The sequence below is a fragment of the Corvus kubaryi genome, unplaced genomic scaffold (genome assembly GCF_017639235.1).
Source record: "Corvus kubaryi isolate FWS band 111438036 unplaced genomic scaffold, C.kubaryi_AGA036_p1.0 135, whole genome shotgun sequence".
Lineage (NCBI taxonomy): Eukaryota > Metazoa > Chordata > Aves > Passeriformes > Corvidae > Corvus > Corvus kubaryi.
In genome coordinates this window covers 709778-730059 of record NW_024580669.1, presented here as the reverse complement: position 1 = coordinate 730059, position 20282 = coordinate 709778, and the positions used below count along the sequence as shown (strand labels likewise).

General features: G+C 49.2%; 1 protein-coding gene across 29 annotated transcripts in view; it reads left to right on the top strand.

Annotated features, from left to right (window-relative positions):
• The window catches only part of LOC121676044 (collagen alpha-1(VII) chain-like), an 89959-nt gene that overhangs the window by 58734 nt on the left and 10943 nt on the right, over positions 1 to 20282 (top strand). For 21 of the 29 annotated variants that reach the window (XR_006020368.1, XR_006020367.1, XM_042051975.1 and 18 more), the window contains 21 exons: positions 400 to 444; positions 1314 to 1349; positions 2121 to 2156; positions 2643 to 2702; positions 3305 to 3430; positions 4063 to 4134; positions 4283 to 4318; positions 4612 to 4671; positions 5422 to 5466; positions 6540 to 6575; positions 7519 to 7554; positions 9276 to 9332; positions 9464 to 9535; positions 10960 to 11031; positions 11491 to 11526; positions 15911 to 15991; positions 16882 to 16935; positions 17203 to 17256; positions 18082 to 18144; positions 18681 to 18743; positions 19936 to 20052. Coding sequence is in view for 26 of the 29 variants with exons in the window: in XM_042051975.1 (XP_041907909.1) it covers positions 400 to 444; positions 1314 to 1349; positions 2121 to 2156; positions 2643 to 2702; positions 3305 to 3430; positions 4063 to 4134; positions 4283 to 4318; positions 4612 to 4671; positions 5422 to 5466; positions 6540 to 6575; positions 7519 to 7554; positions 9276 to 9332; positions 9464 to 9535; positions 10960 to 11031; positions 11491 to 11526; positions 15911 to 15991; positions 16882 to 16935; positions 17203 to 17256; positions 18082 to 18144; positions 18681 to 18743; positions 19936 to 20052 (1257 nt within the window). In the remaining 3 variants the exon portion in view is untranslated. Of the gene's footprint in view, positions 1 to 399; positions 445 to 1313; positions 1350 to 2120; positions 2157 to 2642; positions 2703 to 3304; positions 3431 to 4062; positions 4135 to 4282; positions 4319 to 4611; positions 4672 to 5350; positions 5467 to 6539; positions 6576 to 7518; positions 7555 to 9275; positions 9333 to 9463; positions 9536 to 10959; positions 11032 to 11490; positions 11527 to 15910; positions 15992 to 16881; positions 16936 to 17202; positions 17257 to 18081; positions 18145 to 18680; positions 18744 to 19935; positions 20053 to 20282 lie in introns of those variants that run through there. The other 8 variants (XM_042052092.1, XM_042052047.1, XM_042052011.1 and 5 more) reach the window with 8 other exon arrangements.

Here is a 20282-nt window from a genome sequence, read left to right as displayed (position 1 = left end):
TCCGGGATGGAATCTTTCACGGCTGATGCAAACATGGAATTTGTGTTTTGGGAATCCTCAGTCAGTTCAGCCTCTGCGGATTCCTCCAGTCTCCTTCAAATCCATGGAATTCTTTAACATCTGCAGTATCCTGGGATAAGGAAACCCTCAATTTGTCGCTTCTCCCTGCCTTTCGCTCCAGGGATTTGTGCTTTTCCCTCTGCACTCCCGCTGCACAGGATAGGACATTCCCAATCTATTCTGGGAATGCAAGTGCTGGAAATCAGGGATTCCCCCACGGATATTTGCCAAAAGCTGAAGCAGGAACCAGAGCAGCACCCCCCTGCTCCAAAGAAGGAAGGGAAAATTCCTTGGAATCATGAATGTTTGGGATTAAAGGAATTGCTGGTTGTTTTCCAGGGAGAAATGGGAGCTCCTGGAGCCCGTGGAGACAAAGGAGAAAAGGTAGGGATGGGGTTTTCCAAGCTGATCCTTTGAAACCAGAATTCCCCGTGCTGAAAGGGTCTGGAAAGGGGAAGGCAGTTGGGAATATGCTTATGGAGAGGACATTCCGATCCAATGGAAACCGGGATTGGCACATTCCCACCTTTATCCCTGAACCTTCCTGGGGGTTTTGTTCCCCACTTCCGGCAGTTTTCCCATACAAAGGATTAAAGGTTGGATTTCGTGATTTTTGAGGACTTTTCCGACCCAAATGATGGAATTATTGTATCCTACAATTCCAGAAATTCACGGGAATTCCCAATGTTCATTTTCTGCTAGATAAGCTAAGATAAGATGATAAGATAAGATAAGATAAGATTTACTTTCCCTGCTTAAACCGTCTCAAAATCCCAGCCCGTGAAATGAATGGAGATGAATCCAGATCTTCGTTCCTACCAAAAAAAAAAGTGGGAATATCCCTAAATAACTCCACCACATCCCGATTTTTCCTTCTCCTTCTCGTGCTCCCGAAAGGTTTCAGGACTTCTAAGGCAAATAAATTCAGTTTTTGCTTTCAGATCCAAATATTCCCCAAATATTTGGGGACTAAATATTTTGGGAACTAAAAGAGGGGATGGACAAGGAAAATCCAGCCCTGGCACGAGGATAGGGATGGAAAAAGGGCCACCAAAAACCTCATTTCATGGCCACTTTGGGCTGGGAAAATTTCTAGGGAGCAGATGGCAGATCCAGCGGGATGGGGCATGGAATTTCGGGAGAAAGGAGGGTTGGGAAAAGGCAGAATCCCATGGGGAATTTTGGATGCAATCCTGGGAAAAGGGAGGAAAAGAGGGAAGAAAAGTGGCTGGGAGGGGAATTTTGTCTTGCAGGGACAGCCTGGGGACGTGGGAGAACCTGGAGAGAAGGTGAGTGCTGGAATCAGCTCCAAGGGTTTTTAAGGAATCTTCTCCAAGAGGAGCCTGGGTGGGGTTGGATCCAATCCCAGCCCTGGAATATCAATGGATGAAGTCGAAGGAATTACAGAGCTGGGGTTGAACCTTTGTCCAGCAGGATTAATGAGGGCAAACCAAAAAGATGGATATAAAAATTAATTCTTTATTAATAATTCATACTTCATTAATAAATAATACAATAACTAAACAGATTCTTAATAAGTATTAACAATAAATTAATCATAATTAATTATTAATAGAAAAACAATTTACTAATGATTAATTGCTAAATATTCATTTATGATAATTACTAGATAATTATTGTCTGGTTGTTTATGAATAAATATTATTAATGGGTAATTATTAAGAAGTAATTATTAATAAATAATTAGACAAAAATATCTTTCTTAATCAGAATTATTCATTATAGAGAAGCTGAAATTCCCAGGATAGGACAGAACAGTGCATGATACCACCATTAATTAATTAATTTAATGAATTAATAATTAATTATTTAAAAGCAATTATATCAAAATTAGCCCCAAAACCCCAATAATGGAAGTAGAGGTTGATGTCACTCACCCAGACAATGACCTGATGTCCCCTCTCATCCCATCTCTGATTTCCTTGGAATTAGGGCGTTTTCCCAGGATTTTTCCCCACATTCCAGGCAGAGAATCCCTGGAAATCTCTGTCTCAGGGGTGACAATTCCGTGACCTCGGATCCCTCTCTTCGTTCCACAGGGCACCAAGGGAGACCGAGGGGAAGAAGGTCAAAAGGTAAAGTTGGCACCAGCCAGGGGGGCCTTTTCCTCCTTTTCCCATATCCCACATTCCCACCTCGGGATCAGTGTCCAGGTCACTCCTGAGGAGTGGCCAGAGCTGGCTGGGGACCAGGAGGAGATTCCAGGAGGAGATTCCAGGAGGAGATTCCAGGGGGAGACTCCAGGGGGAGATTCCAGGAGGATCACATGGACAGGCCACCTTGGGCATGAGTAACGCCAGGGAATGGGTCTGACCCAGAGTCCTGGGATACCATTCCCGGCCGTATTCCTGCTCCCTCTTTTCCAAAGCTGATTCCCAGCAGCTTTGTGTCTCCAGCTCAGATCATCCAGAGGAGATGAGAGTTCTGTAGGAACCCTTGGAATGGGATCAGCTCTGTGGGATTTCAGCTGGATCTCCGTGAAACAGCACGAACAAATTCTCCCTGTCCTGGGTTCACACTGGAAGGAGAATTCCTGATTTTTCCTGACTTTCCTTTCCCAGGGAGAACCAGGAATTGGGTTCAGAGGTCCCATCGGCCAGGCTGGGCCACCAGGATTTAAGGTATGGTTGAATCTCGCTTGGATATTTTTCCGTGGATTTTCCTCTTTGTCAGTCTGGTTTTCCACTGCTGGGTGTGGAGCATGGAAGTGCCTGGAAAGAGAAAGCACTGAAATCATCCTGGAAAAGCAGGAGAAGGATTTGGGAGAGAGGGAATGCTCTGTGTCCTCCAAAGGGCCATTTCAGAGGGAGATCCTGAGGATAAATATCATGGAATCATGGAATGGTTTGGGCTGAGCTCTCTGCAATCAGCAGGGACATCCTCAGGCTGGGAAAAAAAAATCCAGGGAATTGTGGGCTCAGCAGGAATGAGTTCCAGGGATCCCTGGGATGTTGGAATTCACCTCAGGTCAGGAGCTAAAGGCTCTCTCCTTGTTTAGCCGTGGAAAAGCCCTTTCATCACCAAAACTCGGGAAGAAAAGACATCCCAAAGTTCAGTGACAATTCCTCTAGCCCTTGGATCTCCTCATGGATCAGGGCTGGAAGCGCTGTCCCAAATTCCGTGGTCATGAGAATTCAAGGAGACATCCCAGCTTTTCTCCAGGACCTTTAGAAGGACAGGAGATCCCACCCAATATCCCAATTCCTTGTGATTCCCTCACCAGGGCGAGCCAGGGGCCCCGGGACCTCCAGGAGCTCAGGGCATCCAAGGAATTCGCGGCAACGCCGGCACTCCCGGATCCCAGGGGGACAGAGGGGCTCCGGGCATGCCCGGAATTCCAGGACAGAAGGTGAGGGGACACCATGGGGTGTTTGTCACCTCAGGGTGACCACAGTGAGCCAACTGTCCATGCCAGGTGGATCCTGTGGGTCAAGCTCCCACAATTCCAGGTCTTCCTGAGCCTGGAGATTGTCAGGGAAGTGGGAACAAATCCCAGTTGGAAAAGGGAAGGTAGCGGGAATGATTAGAACAGTGGGATGGTCCTCAGGTTCCAAAAGAAAGGAGTGGAGCTCCCAGGAAGTTGTTCTTCCTGGGAATTTGATGAGGTGACTGGAAAGGAAAGGAGTGGCCGTAGCACGGGGATGGCAGCACGGAATTTTGGGGTCATTGATCCCTGGGAAAAGAGGGAGGAATCCCAGAATCCCAGGATCACTGAGGTTGGGAAAGCCTTCCAAGGTCACCGAGCCCAACCTGTGACCAATCCCCAGTGAGTGCCACCTCCAGGAATTCCTTGGACACCTCCATGGGGACTCCAGACTTCCCTGGGCAGCCCCTGCCAATGCCTGGTAACCCTTTCCATGAGGAAATTCCTGCCACTGCAGGGAACACCTGGATCACCATCTCCTGCTTTTTGTCTGGATCAGGGAAATCAGGAGCTTTCCCATCCGTGTGTTCTCCTCTCAAAAGGTTTTTGTTTTCCAGGGGGAACGTGGGAGGAGAGGCCGGAATGGATTTCCTGGGCCTGTGGGACCATTGGGATCCCCAGGAAAAGAGGTGGATTTGACATATTCCCTGTGCCTTTTGGGAGGGATGGATGAGGGATCTGGGCTGGATGGGCTTTCCTGCTCTGGAATGTTGGGATAGGAGAGCACTGAGCACTTCCAAAGGAAATCCTCCCTTTTATTTTGTTCTCCTTTTCCAGGGAATTCCCGGGACACCTGGACCCAAAGGGAACAAGGTCAGTGCCACGCTCCCAGGAAGGTCCCAAGCTGAGATCCTGGGATGGGAATGGGACAAATCCCTGCTTTCCTCTGGCTCCTCATGCCTGACCCCATCCTTCTTCATCCCATTCCACCCTCACTCCCTTCTTCCCATGGTTGCTGGAGCCCCCTCCAGAGAGAACAGCAGAAAATCCATGGAATTGAGTCTCCTGAGTCTTCCTTGGACTTCAATCCTGGCCAAACTAATCAGGAATTGGGTGGTGTGGTGTCCCTGCTCCAAGTGACACCTCCGGAATTCTCTGCTTTCCAGGGAGAAGTTGGCGTTGGAGCCGCTGGCCCGAGAGGTCCCCGTGGATTCCCTGGCTCTAGGGTAGGTCCATCCATAAATATTCCAGGCTTGGATTCCTGCAGCTTCCAGCCCCCTCTGGAAGCAGCTTTATCCCTCACCTCCCACCCACCCATCCCAGAAATTCCTGAAGGGTTTCGGGCAGCAAAATTCCCTTTTCCTTGTGCTCCTCAGAAGTTTTGGTCTCCTTCCGGCAAAGACGGAGTCGGAATCGGAGGCCGTGTTTCAATTTGCTGCTCATGTGGCTGTTCCACAAATAAATTGGGAATTTATGGCCCAATCCATTGGGACAAATTCCCCACCTGCTGTTGGATGAGGCCCAGGAGGCAAAACATTCCCTGAGAATGTCAACAGCTGTGGGTAAATCCTGCTGGAGCTTCATTAGCCAAAGGAAATGATGGAATAATGTTTCTGCTCTTCTGAGTCCAGCATAAATCTAAATCCCGGGATCTCAGGTTGCCTTGGATTTCTATGGAAGATCTAAATCTGGCCTCAATTAATTTGGAATTTGGACAATTCCTGAGGTTCAAAGGCAGGCGAGTCTTGCGGGAAGGCCAGGAAAGGTCTCCGTGGATCCTCCAGCGCAGCTCTTTCATCCCAATCCATAAGAGCGCAGGGCCCCTAATCCTGATGGAGGGATGAAGAGGTTGGACAACTCCTTTGGACACAGGGAGACAGGGAATTCCGCCTGCTCCATTCCAAGCGTTGGGATGCTTTGTGGATTTGGGATTCCCTGTGTGCCAGCGGCCATCCCTGCCCCTCTCCATCCCCCAGGGTGACGAGGGCATCGTGGGAATGCGGGGTCCCCCTGGAATGATGGTGAGTGTTCCGCTATCCCGCAAAACCGCGGCTCCACGGCTGCCAAAATCCCCACGAGCCATGAGAGGAATACAATGGGATTCTTCCAGTGGGAAATAGAGATTTGGGAACCTGAATTCCGATGGGATGAGGGAGTGGAAATCCTGTGAATTCCTTCATGTCCTTGGCCATTTGAGTGACTCATCCCAAGGTTTGGAGGCCCTCCTGGAATATCAATCCCTCCCTGCTGTTGTCAGTTCTGTGGGAAATTTGGGAATTCCAGGGCAGGAATTTCAGGCTCTTGTTCTGCTGGAGGGGGCTGAGTCAGGGGAGACACAAAGCGCAGCAGGAATTTGGATGAACTCCTTATTAGATAGTAATTAATTATTATTTATTCAGCTGTTATTTTTCATGGAATGACAAGAAAGAGGATTTTTTTATAAGGATGCGGAGCAATAGGAAAAGGGGGAATGGCTTTAAACCGGAATAGGGCAGGGATAGATGGGATATTGGGAAGAAATTCTTCCCTGTGAGGGTGGGGAGGCCCTGGCATAGAATTCCCAGAAAAATGCCCCATCCCTGGAAGTGTCCAAGGCCAGGTTGGGTGAGGCCTGGAGCACCCTGGGGTAGTGGAAGGTGTCCATGCAGATGGAAATTCCCATCTTCCTGCATATTCCTGGGAATTTCGCAAACAGCGATGACCACGATGGACTTTCCCCTCTCCAAATGCGCTTCCCATCCTGGCTTGGCCTCCAGGGGCTCTGGAGATCCTCATAAAGGATCCACCTCCACCTTGGAGGAATCTCCTGGAGCTTTTCCTTGATGCCGAGGGTCCAAAAATCCCAGTGGGATTCTCGAAATGAGGGAATCCGGCTGAATTGATCCATCTGCCAGGAGATCCTGGTGGTGGGCAGAGGATTGAAGCAGGAGCTTCTGTGCTGCTTCTTCCAGCTGTTTTTCCATGCTGGAGCCCATCCCTGGAAGCAGCTCTGCCTTTGGGTGGAGGCTGCTCTTCCCAAACTTTCCCACCTTCCCATTTTCCTCCTGTTATTGTGGATCCTCACTTTTTTTTTTTTTTTTATGGCATTTTCCAGGGTCCAAAAGGCTTCCCGGGAGTGAAAGGCCAAAGAGTAAGAGCTGATATCTTATCTCCCACTCTTATCTACAACCCTTATCTTATCTACATCTCTTATCCACACGGTGCCCTGATGTTGGGGGGAGCAGCTGCCCCTGTAAAACCAGTGCGAATAATCCCAGGATCAGCCTTTGGGAATAATCCCAGGATCTCCTGGGAATGGGCTGGGAGAGCCCCTGGATCAGCCTTTGGGAATAATCCCAGGATCTCCTGGGAATGGGCTGGGAGAGCCCCTGGGTCAGCCTTTGGGAATAATCCCAGGATCTCCTGGGAATGGGCTGGGAGAGCCCCTGGGTGAGCCTCACGTGCTCTGCACTCCAGCTCCTATTCCATACACATTCCATAAAAAGATTTGAGGGAGAAATTTGGGAAATCCTTCATTTTTCGGGTGCCATCTCCCCCCCCGCGGGATGGAGATGCTGAATCCCGTTGGGATGGGAAATCCAGCAGTAATTCCACATTACGGATGTGCTGAGCCATGGATGGAGTCAGGAAAACCCCCTCAGTCCTTTGGGGTTTCGTTCATTGTCAATGCCATAAATCTGGCCTCAATTAATTTGGAATTTGGACAATTCCTGAGGTTCAAAGGCAGGCGAGTCCTGTGGGAAGGCCAGGAAAGGTCTCCGTGGATCCTCCAGCGCAGCTCTTTCATCCCAATCCATAAGAGCACAGGCCCCCTAATCCTGATGGAGGGATGAAGAGGTTGGACAACTCCTTTGGACACAGGGAGACAGGGAATTCCGCCTGCTCCATTCCAAACGTTGGGATGGCCACAACATTTCAGGGGGAGCCGAGGGTTTTCCAGATTGTCCAGAAGATCTGACTTCCAGCTCCAGGAGATTTTAGCGCCTTGGAGTGGGAATCAGTGGCCTGAGCAACATAGGAGGGAATGAAAGGGAATAATCCATCTCTCTTATTTTTTCTTTTCCTTGGTTTAGGGTGATCGGGGGCTTCCGGGACCAAAGGGAGAACGAGTAAGGACATTCCCAATGTTTTGGGGGTTTCCTTTCACTGTGTGGCTCCAAGGAAAGCCTGGATCCATCCTCTCCTTGCTGTGCCTATGAAATGAAGAGGAGACAACTCATGGATTCTCCCCCTCCTTTTTGGGGGGGTCTCCACCAGTTTAAATCCCAGTTTTGGACTCCATCCCTGCGCTGGAAACATCTCTCGGAGCGGAGTTTTTGGGATGGATTTGATGGGATCCTCCAAAGCAGCAGCTTAAAAAAAAAAAAACAACGTAATTTTGGGAACGATTTGCTGGGGCACAAAAATCCTGAATTAAGGCAGGAAGAAAATTCCCCCTGATTTTTGGAATAAGCAGCTGACCCCAAAGCCAACCTCAATTTCCAACAGCCCGAGCCGGCTCCTGGCAGGTAATGGGAAAATAACTCCTCAAGTGCTCCTGGAAAATGCTCCGAAACTGCTGAACTCGTGCCCAGTGTTTTGTTAAGTTCCTTCCTGGCTGGAATGGCTCGTTGGAAAATGAGGTTTGGAAAAGCTCCGGGATGATGATGCCGCCTTTGAGTCACGCAATATTCCGTGATTAAGGCCCATTTGTCTCCGAGGAAGCTCCTCGGGAAAGGAACTCGCTCCGGAGACCAATCAGTTCTTAATTTTCTTCGTGAGGAGGCTTCCAAACTCTTCCCAAGCCGAAGGAATGTGGGATGCATTTTCCAAAGGATGCCTTAAGATAAGGTGGAATCGGAGATAAAACAGGAGCGGGAGGGAAAAATTGGCTTGGGTTTGTTCCACCTGATTGCAGCTTCATTTTCCTTTTCATTCCCCCTGGATCAATGTGGGAATAGCTCTGTGAATCCCAGGGTTTGTGTCCTGGGTTGGATTCAACTGCAGGATTTTTAGTCTCCTTTTTACTCCCAAAATTTGTTGAGCCCCATCCTGCCTCTGTTAGAGAGCTGGGAAGCAGGCATGTGGATTAAACCAGGTGAGGGCTGGATGAAGTGCAAAAAATGCCGGATTTTTGGGAATATTGATGGATGTGGGGTTGGTAAAACCCCGGCAAGGCAGAATTCCTGGATCAGGGAAATTTCCACTGGAGGGACTTGAGTGAAGGGAATCTTTTCCCAAGGGGACACAGCTGCCCCTCAGAAGGTGCCTCATCCCTTTGGAGACACAGCCATCCCTTTTCCAGAGCCGAGGCATTCCTTGGAATAGCCTGGATTCTGCTCCCTGAGGAGCTTGGCAGGGATGTGTCCATGGGGTCCCTGTGTCCCTGTGGCTCTTGGGGGTGACACTTTGGGGGCATCCCAAAGTCCGGGGGTGACCTCAGTGCCACTCCCGTTCCTCAGCTCCAGAAACCAGGACAGATCCATTCCCTGTCCTGCCCATGGCCACTTCCCAAGGCTGGGAAGAGCGGGAAATCCCGACACCCTGAGTGACAAAGCCACGTGGCACTCATGGAATCTGTCCCAGCACGGGCAGCCTGGGATCAGGGATTTGTCCTGTTGTCCATTTCCAGTCGGGAGAAGATCACTGGGATAATTCCAGTGGGCTCCAATGTTTTTGGGGACAGGAGGTCGCTGGGAAACCTCAGGATTTGGAGGTTTCTGGGCGCATTCATGATCCAGCTAATTAAGGGTGATTAACCCTACCAATTAACGTTGTTGTTAATCACTGCATTCCCAGTGGGATCCGTGAGCTCCCGGTGGATCCCATTCCCTGTCTCTCCCTTCTCCAGGGTGAGTCCGTGACCGTTTTCGGACCCCAGGGCTACAAAGGCACCAAAGGAGATCCCGTAAGTTTGACTTTCCAAGCTATCCCTTCCCCGCTTGGGATCAGCACTGGGAAGCAGCACTTGGATCCAGCTGGATCCTCCCAGGAGAGATGGAAGAATTGGAATCTGCTAATTCCTGGTTTTCCTTTCAGGGCGAGCAGGGACTGCCAGGTTTCGATGGAGACAAAGGCGAGAAGGGAGAGGACGGACCCGTAGGAGAAAAGGTGGGAATTTCCCAAAGCCTGTGGGGAAGGGATGGAGGATGGTGAACGGAATTCCCAGAAAAATTATGGATGCCATAATTTTTTGCCATCCAATTATGGATTCCATCCCTGGAAGTGTCCAAGGCCAGGCTGGACATTGGGGCTTGGAGTAGCTTGGGATAGTGGAAGGTGTCCGTGCCCATGGATGGGATTGGAACTGGATGGTCTTTAAGGTCCCTTTCAACCCAAACCATTCCAGGATTCTCCAGTCTCTGCATCCTCCCTTCCCTGCTGGAAAACATGGACACACCCAACTCTGGCACCAACAGGGAGAGGAGGGGGCTGAGCTGGGCTTGGGAACACCAAACACATCCCATGTATCAGGTGTCCCAGTGGGAAAAGTCACCACTGAATTCCCACATCCCCCTCTCCCTCTGGGAGCCATCCCTGCTCCTGGAGCCTTTGGAATGCTCTTGGTAAGGCTTGGATGGCTCCTGTGTCCCTGCTGTGTTCCCTGGGTGGTGGCAGAGCTCCTCCTTCTCCCTCTGCTCCCCAAGAGCTCATCCCAGGTCCCAAGCTGGCCCCGCTTTCCTGGGAGGAATCACGGAATTCTCCCACTCCCAGCTGAGTCACAGCTCCCGTCTCTGTGTCCTACTCATCCCTATTTCCGTATTATGGAAATGGCTTTGGCTTCACAAGCCTGACCGAGGGCTGAATAAATTGAAGCTCCTGCAACAGCAGTGACACATCCAGCTCCTGTTATTTCCCATGGGAAGCTGGATCCCGGTGTAGTCCAGGTGGGAATTGCTCAATCCAAGGTGGGCATCTCCCTTGGGAAGAGGCAGAGCCTGCCCTTTTCTGATCCCGCTGCTCACGTGCCCAAAGTGAAGGAAACTCTTGGAGATGCTCCTATGGGGATGGGGGGGCTCCTGTGGTTTTAAGTCGGATGAAATTCCATAGATTTCATCTGTCCGGTTGGATTCTGATAAAAAAGAATCCATAAAAAAGAATCCATAAAAAATATTCCATTAAAAAGAATCCGTTAAAACTATTCCCTAAAATAACACACAAGCGTGTCCTCTCGGACAAATATCTGGATGACTTCAGACAGAGTGGAATCTCCACCCCCAGTGGGCCCAGCAGGGTGTTCTCCTTGATTTTTGGCATAGATACAGCTCATCCCAAGGGTCCAAACCCCCTTCCCTTCCTGCCTTTTTTCCTTCAATCCCCACCACTGGGCGAGGAATCTTTTCCATAACAATTCCCAGAGGTTCCTCCCAAGTCCTTCTGCCACTGGTGGCTTTCTTCCCGAGCCCTGGGATGGAATTTTGATATGGAAAAGGCGCTTTTGGTCACCTTCTCTGTCATCTCCATGGGTTTTTCCATGGATAACTTCCCGAGAGGAGGTGCTCAAAATGTATTTAACAGGATTTTTAACTTTTTAGGGAATCAAAGGAGAAGCTGGTTCCAAGGGAATGATGGGACTTTTCGGGAGCAGAGGACCCGTGGGACAGAAGGTGAGCTCCCAACTTGAGGCATCTCCTCCCAGAACTGAGGTGGAAAATCCCATCACGGTTTTCCCATGGAATATAATTCCTCATTCCCTCCCCAAAACTGCTGATTGGAATGATTGAGGCTCTGGAAAAGCAGGAGAAGCTGTGCTTTTCCAGGAGAGTCCTAAAGATTTTAAAGGAGCAGAGCGCTCTGGGAGCTTTTCCAGGCTGGAATGGCCAGTAAGGAGCTCCTGGAATGTCAGTATTCTAGGAGGGAAGTGACAGATGTTCTCCAGGCTCTATTTAGAGCCGGTGGAATCCATCATTTTCCAGCTGGGATAGCTGGGATATCCCACTGCCCTTCCAGATGCTGCTGTAGGGAGCCCCTCAAAGCCTTCCTTGTCCCTTTTCCAGACATCCTACAGCATTCCCTGTTTCCAGAGGGGTCTTTCCCATGGTAACTCATCCCCATTTTCCTTGCAGGGGGAGCCAGGAGAACCGAGCTCGCCGGGATCTGCCGTGAGTTGGAAAATGTTTCCCTTTCTTCCAAATCCTGCGTGTGGAGGAGGTCTTCCCACAGCCAGGAATGTGGGAAGGGGTGGGAAGAGTCCATGGGAACTCAGAGCTGCTCCACAAAGTCCGTGTTCCAAGAGGTTTTGCTGGAAAACCAGTGTGGATATCTGGGATCACAGCCAGAAGTTCGGGTTTATGGCTTGTGGAGGAAGTTCTGTGAGGGTGGGGAGGCCCTGGCATAGAATTCCCAGAAAAATCATGGATGCCCCATCCTTGGAAGTGTCCAAGGCCAGGTTGAATGGGGTGTGGAGCAACCTGGGACAGTGGGAGGTGTCCCTGCCCGTGGGAACTGGATGGGATTTAAGGTCCCTTCCCACCCAAGCCATTCCAGGATTCCAGGATTTTCCATTCAGGAACACAAGCAAAATACATTTAGTTGATGTTTTGGATGCCTTTGGTGTATTCGCCCCAAGTGGAAACGTCTCCAAGCTCCAAAGACTCCCAGAATCATGGAATCGTGGAATATTTGGAGTTGGAAAAGACCCACCAGGATCATCGAGTCCAGCTCTTAAATAAAGGGCGCAAACTCCAAATTTCCAAGGTTGTCCAAAGTGAAATAAGTCCCCGTTGATTCCTGGTCACGCCTGTGGAATTACTGACAGGCCTGGAATCCAGCCCGGGAATTGCTCACTGAGGAAAAGGCCCTCGTCCCATTAATTTTTTTATTTATTATTTTCTTAATTATTTTATTTATTATTATTATTACTAATAATAATAATAATAAACAACCTTCTGAGTACTTTGCCAACGCCTCGAGGCCGGAACGTGCTGCGAGAGCTGGGATCAGCACTCGTAGGCGTTGGATTGAGGATATTTATGGAATTGTTTTGTAGGGAACACCTGAATCCATGAGGTGAATCCATCCAGGAATAGAGCAAAGTTTGCCGAGTGGAAAGGGAGCCCAGCTGGATTCCAGCATCCTGTTTTCCCCTGGTTTTTAGGGATAATAACTCCCACAAAGTGGTGTCCTGCCATCCATATCTGAGCAAAACAAAGGAATTTCCTTCTGGAAATATCCCGGGATTCTGCTGGTGCAGGGCAATGCTGCCTGTGCCAGACTGAGATAACGGAGCTGGGGTTTGGTTTCCCATCCCATTCCCAAAATTTCAAAAGCCAGACCCGAGCTGGGATGCTGCTGGAAGATCCAGGATAAACGACATCCCGGCTGGAATTCATCCCACCACGGGTTACCCCAGGCAGGTTCACTTCCCACTGGTTTTATTGGAAGATTTAGGGAATTCCCATTATTCCCATCCATTCAGGCACCTGAGGGAGGATCCTGATGGGAATTTTGTCTCCTAAGTGCTCCCACTTTGGTTATTCCTTCCCTGAGTTATTCCAGAGCTGTCCATCATTCCCCCAATCCTCTTTTCCCCTTTTCCTGAGGACAGAATGTATCCAATGCCAAATCTTTAAGGTAAAGCTTCGTGCTCCTCATTTTCCTTCATTTCCCTCCAATCCCATCTTTTATTCCCACAAATTTTCAACAACTGCCACTCCTGCTGAATTCCCTGGCAGTGATTTCAGCACCCTCATCCCTTTACTCTCCCGATTTTCTGATCCATGGCAGTCCCCAGCCGAGCTGACAGCATTTGTGTCTTCTCCCTGCAATTGTTCCTCGGGAAATTTCAATGGATCCGCTTGACTTCACAAAGGGGTTCGGTTTTGGTATTCCACACGTCTCCTCCTCCTCCTCCTCCTCGTGCCCCTTTTCTAAAAGCCCTGCTCCCTTTTTATTTTGCTATTCCTGCCTCGCCTCCCTCTTTTATGTTCCAATTGCTGCCTGTTATTCCCATTAACTGCTCCTTTGGATCATGGATTAAAGCTTCCAGCTCCTCTTCTTTATTCCCTGTGATTCTGCCTTAAAATGACAATGGATTAACCCATTATTCTCCCCCAAACTCTGATTTTTAATACTCTTTTCCTCCATTTCTTGCTCCCTATTTTGGTTTTCCAGGAATTGTGAATGCCCAGAGTCTGGAGTGCACCAGACTCGGAGTTCAGCAGGAGTGGAGATGGTTTATAAGCAGGAATTTGACTTTATTATGGATATTAAGTTTCCCAGGGAAGCTGGGATCACACAGAATCCTGAAATGCTGAGGCTTGGATCATTCCCTTCCAGATCCTCTCATTCCAAACCCCTGCCATGGGGGATTCTCCACTAAACCAGGCTGCTCAGGCAATTCCAATCCCAAACACCAATAGGTTTTTTTGGGGAAAGATCCTCAAAACTGCAGCAAATAATCGTGGCCAGACCCATTCCGACAAAACCCAGCAGGGAAGGGATAAAAACACGGCTGAAACTCCGAGGTGGAGACTCCATTTGCATCATCCCATCAAATATTGAGGAGCAGAAGCCCAGGAGGTGGAAAACCTTTTAGGAGAAGTTTGGAAATTCATCCTCCTTTTGATGTGTGGCTTCAAACGGCTCCGTCCTTTTGGTGGGGGGAGGGAGCACCCTGGGGGCATCCTGATGGATTCCAGCCTTTCCCGAGGTGTCCCAGCTCATTCCCAGCTCCTCCCTGGCTGCTCCCTGGCTCCAGCCCGGAGCTCCGCGGGAATTTGCGCCTGGAAGGAGAGGATCCGAGGTTTCTGTGCGTCACAGGGTTGGTGACTCAGCCTCTCTGCGTTGCCTTCCCGGGGTGTTCGCAGTGAAATTCCAGCCACGCTTTAATCCCAAATCCAAAGAGCCGGAGCCATTTCCAGTTAATTCCCGCAGTAATTGCCATTCAATTGCCATTTGCTCCCGTTTATTGTCCAGCCTCCGTTTCCCTGGCACAACACCGCGATGGAAATCTGAGGGGACAAATTTCCATTTGGCTTCTTGGCCTTTTCTCTTTTTTTTCCCCCATTTTTTTTGTTTCTTAATTCCTCCTATCCCATCTTTCCTATGGCCGTGGAAGACATCACCTCCATGACCTCCTTCCCCTTCAGGCCATGTCCAATCCCAATTTTGAACCTTCTTATCCATATTCCAAAGGCTCTCCAGCCCATGATAAGCAGGAAACCACCTATGGAGAGATAAAACCCAGGTCTAAATCTTATTGATGTTGCCTGGACTAAGTAGGCCAGGCTTAGACGCAGGTTTCCAGCACGTCCTTAAGTGAGTTTAACTTTCCTAAAAGTGTTTGGGATTCTCTCAGGATGAGAAGGATCTCATGGAAAGCAGGAAAATGAGTTGGACACAGACAGGAAAACAAGGAAAACCTGGCACAGGAGACATTTGGGACAATTCAGGGAAATATTAAAGTTAATTAGGAGAACTCTAATTAATGTCAGGTTTTTTAGTGCTCAAAAAGAAGCTTTTTAGCTCATTCTTGCTCTGATCCCAGCTCCCAGCTCCTTCCAAACTCCAGGCACTTGAAGGTATCCCGGATTTGTGGGATTTAACCATCACATGAATGGTTTATTACCCTCCAATCTGTCTCTGCAAACAGAGATATTCCCATTTTCCATGGGTTTTATGGTTTATTTACGTCCCCAGATGGAATTTTATATCGATTGTGTCAATAAATAGTTACCCATAAAGAGATTATTTGTGCCTGATAGTGCCAGGAGTATGAAGGAACATGGATTTTCCCTGATCCAGACACACAAATCTGCTGATTTTTTTAATCTAAATTCCATTGTTAATGAATTTATTTCCTTCCCATGACCACAGCAAACAAATTCCAGGCAGAGAATTCCGCTTGTTCAGCTCCTGATTTGCTCAATTCATTCTCCCCTGAGAGAGCTGAGAGGCTCAAGTGGGATCAATCCAATTTCTCCTTCACATCCAGGTGCTGGAAAATGCCATCCCAATTGGTCAGGCTGGATGAGGAGGCTGAGACAGGCTTAGGGAAAAAAATTAAGAATTAAAAATTAGAAGTAAATTAGGATTTTTGAGCAGCTTTATCTGCTCTCAGAACAGTGGGAGACTCCATGAAAAGAGGTCCCAGTGCCAGATGTGACTCCAGAAGCCAAAAAATTCCAAAACGGGACAAAAGAGCTGCAACTCCCTGGGTCACACATTCCTTAAATCCCTGTTCCCATTCCCAATCCCACCCAAACGCTCTGGGCCTGCAATGACCCTTTTGCTGCCACAATTTCCCAGGCTGGAATTACAAATTAATCCCCTCCCAGGTTTCATTTGCCAAGGATTTACAATCCCATGGAATTGGGGTGAGGAATGGGAGCTGAATCCCAGCCTTGGGTCTTGGGGCTGTTGCTGGGGGAGCTTCTGACCTCGGATTGAGGGGTCCTCCGGTTGGTTTTCCATCCTGGACTGTCCTCATCCCTCTTCCCTGGAAAAAGTGGGCTCTGGGATGAAATTTTCCTGATTTTCTGGCAGGGTGCAGCAGGGCTGGATGGGAAGAACGGGATCAAGGGAGCCAAAGGTGACAGAGGACTGCAGGGGCAGAAGGGGAAGCCGGTGAGTGGCGGAAAAGGACATGGATTGTTTGGAAAAGGCTCTGCTGCTTCCTGGATCGCACATTCCTTCCCAGGCCTTCCTGGATCCCACATTCCTTCCCAGGCCTTCCTGGATCCCACATTCCTGTCTGTGCCCTCCTGGATCCCGCATTCCTCTCTGGGCCTTCCTGGATCCCACATTCCTTTCCAGGCCTTCCTGGATCCCACATTCCTCTCTGTGCCTTCCTGGTTCCCACATTCCTCTCTGGGCCTTCCTGGATCCCACATTCCTCTCTGAGCCTTCCTGGATCCCACATTCCTGTCTGTGCCCTCCTGGATCCCACATTCCTCTCTGGGCCTTCCTGGATCCCACATTCCTCTCTGGGCCTTCCTGGATCCCACATTCCCTTCTGAGCCTTCCTGGATCCCACATTCCTCTCTGAGATTTCCTGGATCCCACATTCCTCTCTGGACCTTCCTGGATCCCACATTCCCTTCCATGCCTTCTTGGATCCCACACTCCTGTCTCTTCCCACTCCCTAAAGGCCTCAGGGCCTTTCTCAGGCTCTTCCCTAAAACCTGGAAAAGTCTCCAATGCACATCCTGAGCTGGTTTTTAGGAGTTGTCCTCCTCCAGTTCCCAGCATGTCCATATCCCAAAATTTCTTAGCTAGCCCATGTTTCCCAGCCTGAGTTTTCCTTTGCTTCTTACCAAGGCCCAAATTTCAAGTTCCAAGTCCAGCTCTGCCTGAGGGAGAGCAGGGAACCAAGGAATCCTTCACCAAATCTCACTTTCCTGGGATCAGCAGGTTCTCCCTCAGGGAGGCTCCCAAAAAACTTCCTGCACATGGATGGGATTTGGGCACGTGATTCCTGAAAATTCATCTCCTTTGTCCTTTTTTCTTCCATGTAGGGAGGGAAAGGTGACCCTGGGACCGCTGGTGACGCCGGGCAGAAAGGGACCAAGGTAAGACGTGGATGAGATCCTGTGGAATCTCCATCCTTAGAAATGCCCAAAATCCATGGGAACGCGGTGAACCAGCTTTGGATGGCACCGCTTGGATTGGGACTCAGAGAAATGTTCTCCGGAGCTCCTTCCAACCTCAACCACTCGGTGATCCTGGGAAATAAAGCTTGGGACAAGCAGAGATAGGGAAGGATCCAAGGGAAGAGCTTGCAGGCCCCTCAGAATTCCTACTTTGCCCTCATTCCCTGTGTTCTCCTTTATTCCCAGGGCTTGCGAGGGCTTCCAGGCCGGATCGGCGCTCCCGGAGCCAAAGGCACCAAGGTGAGCCAAGCCCAGCTTTCCACCCTGCTCCAGCTGCCCCATTCCCAGAATTGTTTCCCACTCATCCCCAGGACAACATCATGCACGGAATCATGAGGAATCCACCCCATTTCTGTGGGAAAATCCCTCTTGGAAGGCCCATGAGGAGCAGGGAATCACGAATTGGGAAGCTTAAAGGCTTGCAGGGAACTTTGTGATAAGCTGGGGTTAAAAACTAAACCAAGCCCTGCCCAAATCCCTCCTGATCCGTGGCTTAGCAACGACTTGGGCTCAGTTCTAAGTTCGTTCCCAGCTCTTATCAGCACCATTAGTCCCTTATCAGTAAACAACGATAATGAGCCTTAATGGGCTTTTTATGGAGGGTTTGGAAAGCTTGATAAGAGAATGGGGAGCAGTTGGTGACAGAGCCAATGTTGTTGTTATTATTGTGGTTATTATTATTATTATTATTTTAATTATTATTTATTATCATTATTGTTGTTAATATTCTGTTGTTTTCATCGGCCCCGCTCCATTTCGTAATGGAATTTTTATCCCGGGAATTTCCCACCTACTTTCCTGTAGGTGAGCTTGGAGCTCGGACAAGCTCCAATTTTAAGGATCTCCAATTATCTTGGTTCTGAGTTAAATTAGTGTTAATTAGTTAATTTGTTTAATTCATTATTAGTTAAGTTTTAGTGATCCAAAATTTCCAGGCTGAAGTGAGACTTTATCTCTGAGTGTTATCCCTGGATTATCCCTTTCCTTGCCTTTCCAGAGCCAATTTTCCCAATGTTTTTGGGGTTCTTTGTCCTCACAGCCCCTCCACTGCTTTTCCATCCACAGGGAGAAATTGGCAGTCCTGGAAAACCGGGAATTCCGGGATCAAATGGACGACCCGGAGCAAAGGTGAGCATCCGAATTGTCACAGAATCATGGAATGGTTTGGGAAGGGACATTTGGGAAAACAAGAGTTTTCCCAAAAGTTTCCCAAATCCACCTCTGGAAAGGGCTCATTTCTTCCAAAGGGAAAGAATTGGGTTATCCTGGATCTATTCCCATAAACCAGCATGGATTGAGTTCTTCCAAAGGGCATAAATTGGGTTATCCTGGATCTGTTCCCATAAACCAGCATGGATTGAGTTCTTCCAAAGGGCATAAATTGGGTTATCCTGGATCTGTTCCCATCACCCAGCATGGATTGGGTGAAGATTCTTGGACACTGGGATTGGGATCTTTACTCATCTCCTCAGCCGAGTTCATCCATCCCAATCCTGACATTCCACCAGCTCCTTTCCATTTTACCGGGATTTTTCCCTCTCCTGGAATACCACCAGAGGTGACACTCAGTCAATAACTCTAATCCAAGGAAAAACCAGATCATTCCCAAAATCCCAGCCTTGCCAAGCCCGCATTAGCCATGATTTTATCTTGGCTCCTTCCAGGGCGAACCGGGAGCCTCAGGGAACGACGGCGCCTCAGGAATTCCTGGGGAGAAAGGAGAAAAGGTTGGTACCGACCCCGCTGCCATTTCTGAGGAATAAATCCCACATCCATCAGGTGGAGTTAACAAAATTCAACATTTTCCACATCATAGGTGCCCTTTCCAGCGGGGAAATGTCAACGGGTTGGAACGTTAGGCTTGGGAATGCAGTTGGAAAAGGGCAGGGAGAGAGGTCTCCTTAAATTCACCTCTGTCCATGGATAAAATCCCAGGAGGAGCCGGCTTAGCGTGAGGAAAAGCCATCCGGAGGGACTGGGATTCACTGTCAGAGTTTTTTCCACCACCACTCCCAGGGTAAATCCCTGGGATGCTCTGGGGCAGGAGAAGTGGATCAGGCTGTGGCCTCCTTGGCATGGGAAATGGGAAAGGTCTCTGAGCTGATCCCGAGTTGTGGTCTCATCTCCTTGAGGAATTCCCACCTGGATCACCCCCCACCAATCTTCCTTCTCTGCGTTCCTTAATTTCCTGCTTTATTCCTTAAAAAAAACCCCACGCCGAAATTTGTACTTCTCCATAGGGAGAAAAAGTCCAGGATTTCTGTTAAAACGGTAAATTCTTAAGGAAAAAAAATGAAATCCCACAATCCCAGCAGCCTCCATCAAATCTCTTGGCATTTTCCAGTCCCTCAGGCCCTTCCCGCATTCCAGTCTCCAGCTGATTTGGGATCTTAAAGGATTTTTTTGATAACAAATCCATTCCTCATTCCCAGATGAGGTCAAACACCTCCTGAAGTCTCTGGTTGGAAGCAGGGAGATCATTCCCAGGGAATTCTCATTCCCTTCCTCTCCTGTTCTTCTCTTCTCCCACAGATTTGTTTTCCAGCACTGCTGCACATGGATCTTCCCTTATTTAGTGGGAATATTTTAATGGGAATATTCTCTGCTCCAGCAGCTCCAGGAGAAAATCAGTGGTGCAGATGAGTGGGAAATTTATAGGTTTGGGATCTTCCTCCTTCCTCATTGTTTTTCCCATGGTTGCGGACTAAAGGATTCTGTTTAGGTGAACTGGGAGAGTTGGGAATTTAGGAATTCTTGGGAATCGTTGGATGGAGAGTCCATGTCACCAAGCACCTTCTGGACAAGGAAGGGTGGAGAGCAAGGCTCCCACACCAAAGGAATGTGGAAGATGTTCCCATATTCCCAAAGCCATGGAAGTGTTTGGATGGTGTTTGACTGCCCCATCCCTGTGATTCCCAGGGAGCCAAGGGAGTTCCTGGATTGGGAGGCTTCAAGGGACAAACGGGATGGCCTGGGAAGCCTGGAGGGGCTGGAGCACCTGGACCTCGAGGGCCACAGGGTGAGCCAGGACCACAGGTGAGCAGCAGGTCCTGAATTCCACAGATCCCGAATCCCACAGGTCCCGAATCCCACAGATCCTGAATCCCACAGGCCCTGAATCCAACAGGGATCCCAGCAGGTCCTGAATCCCAGCAGGTCCTGAATCCCACAGATCCCAAATCCCAGCAGGTCCTGAATCCCACAGGTTCTGAATCCCACAGGAATCCCAGCAGGTTCTGAATCCCACAAGAATCCCACAGATCCCG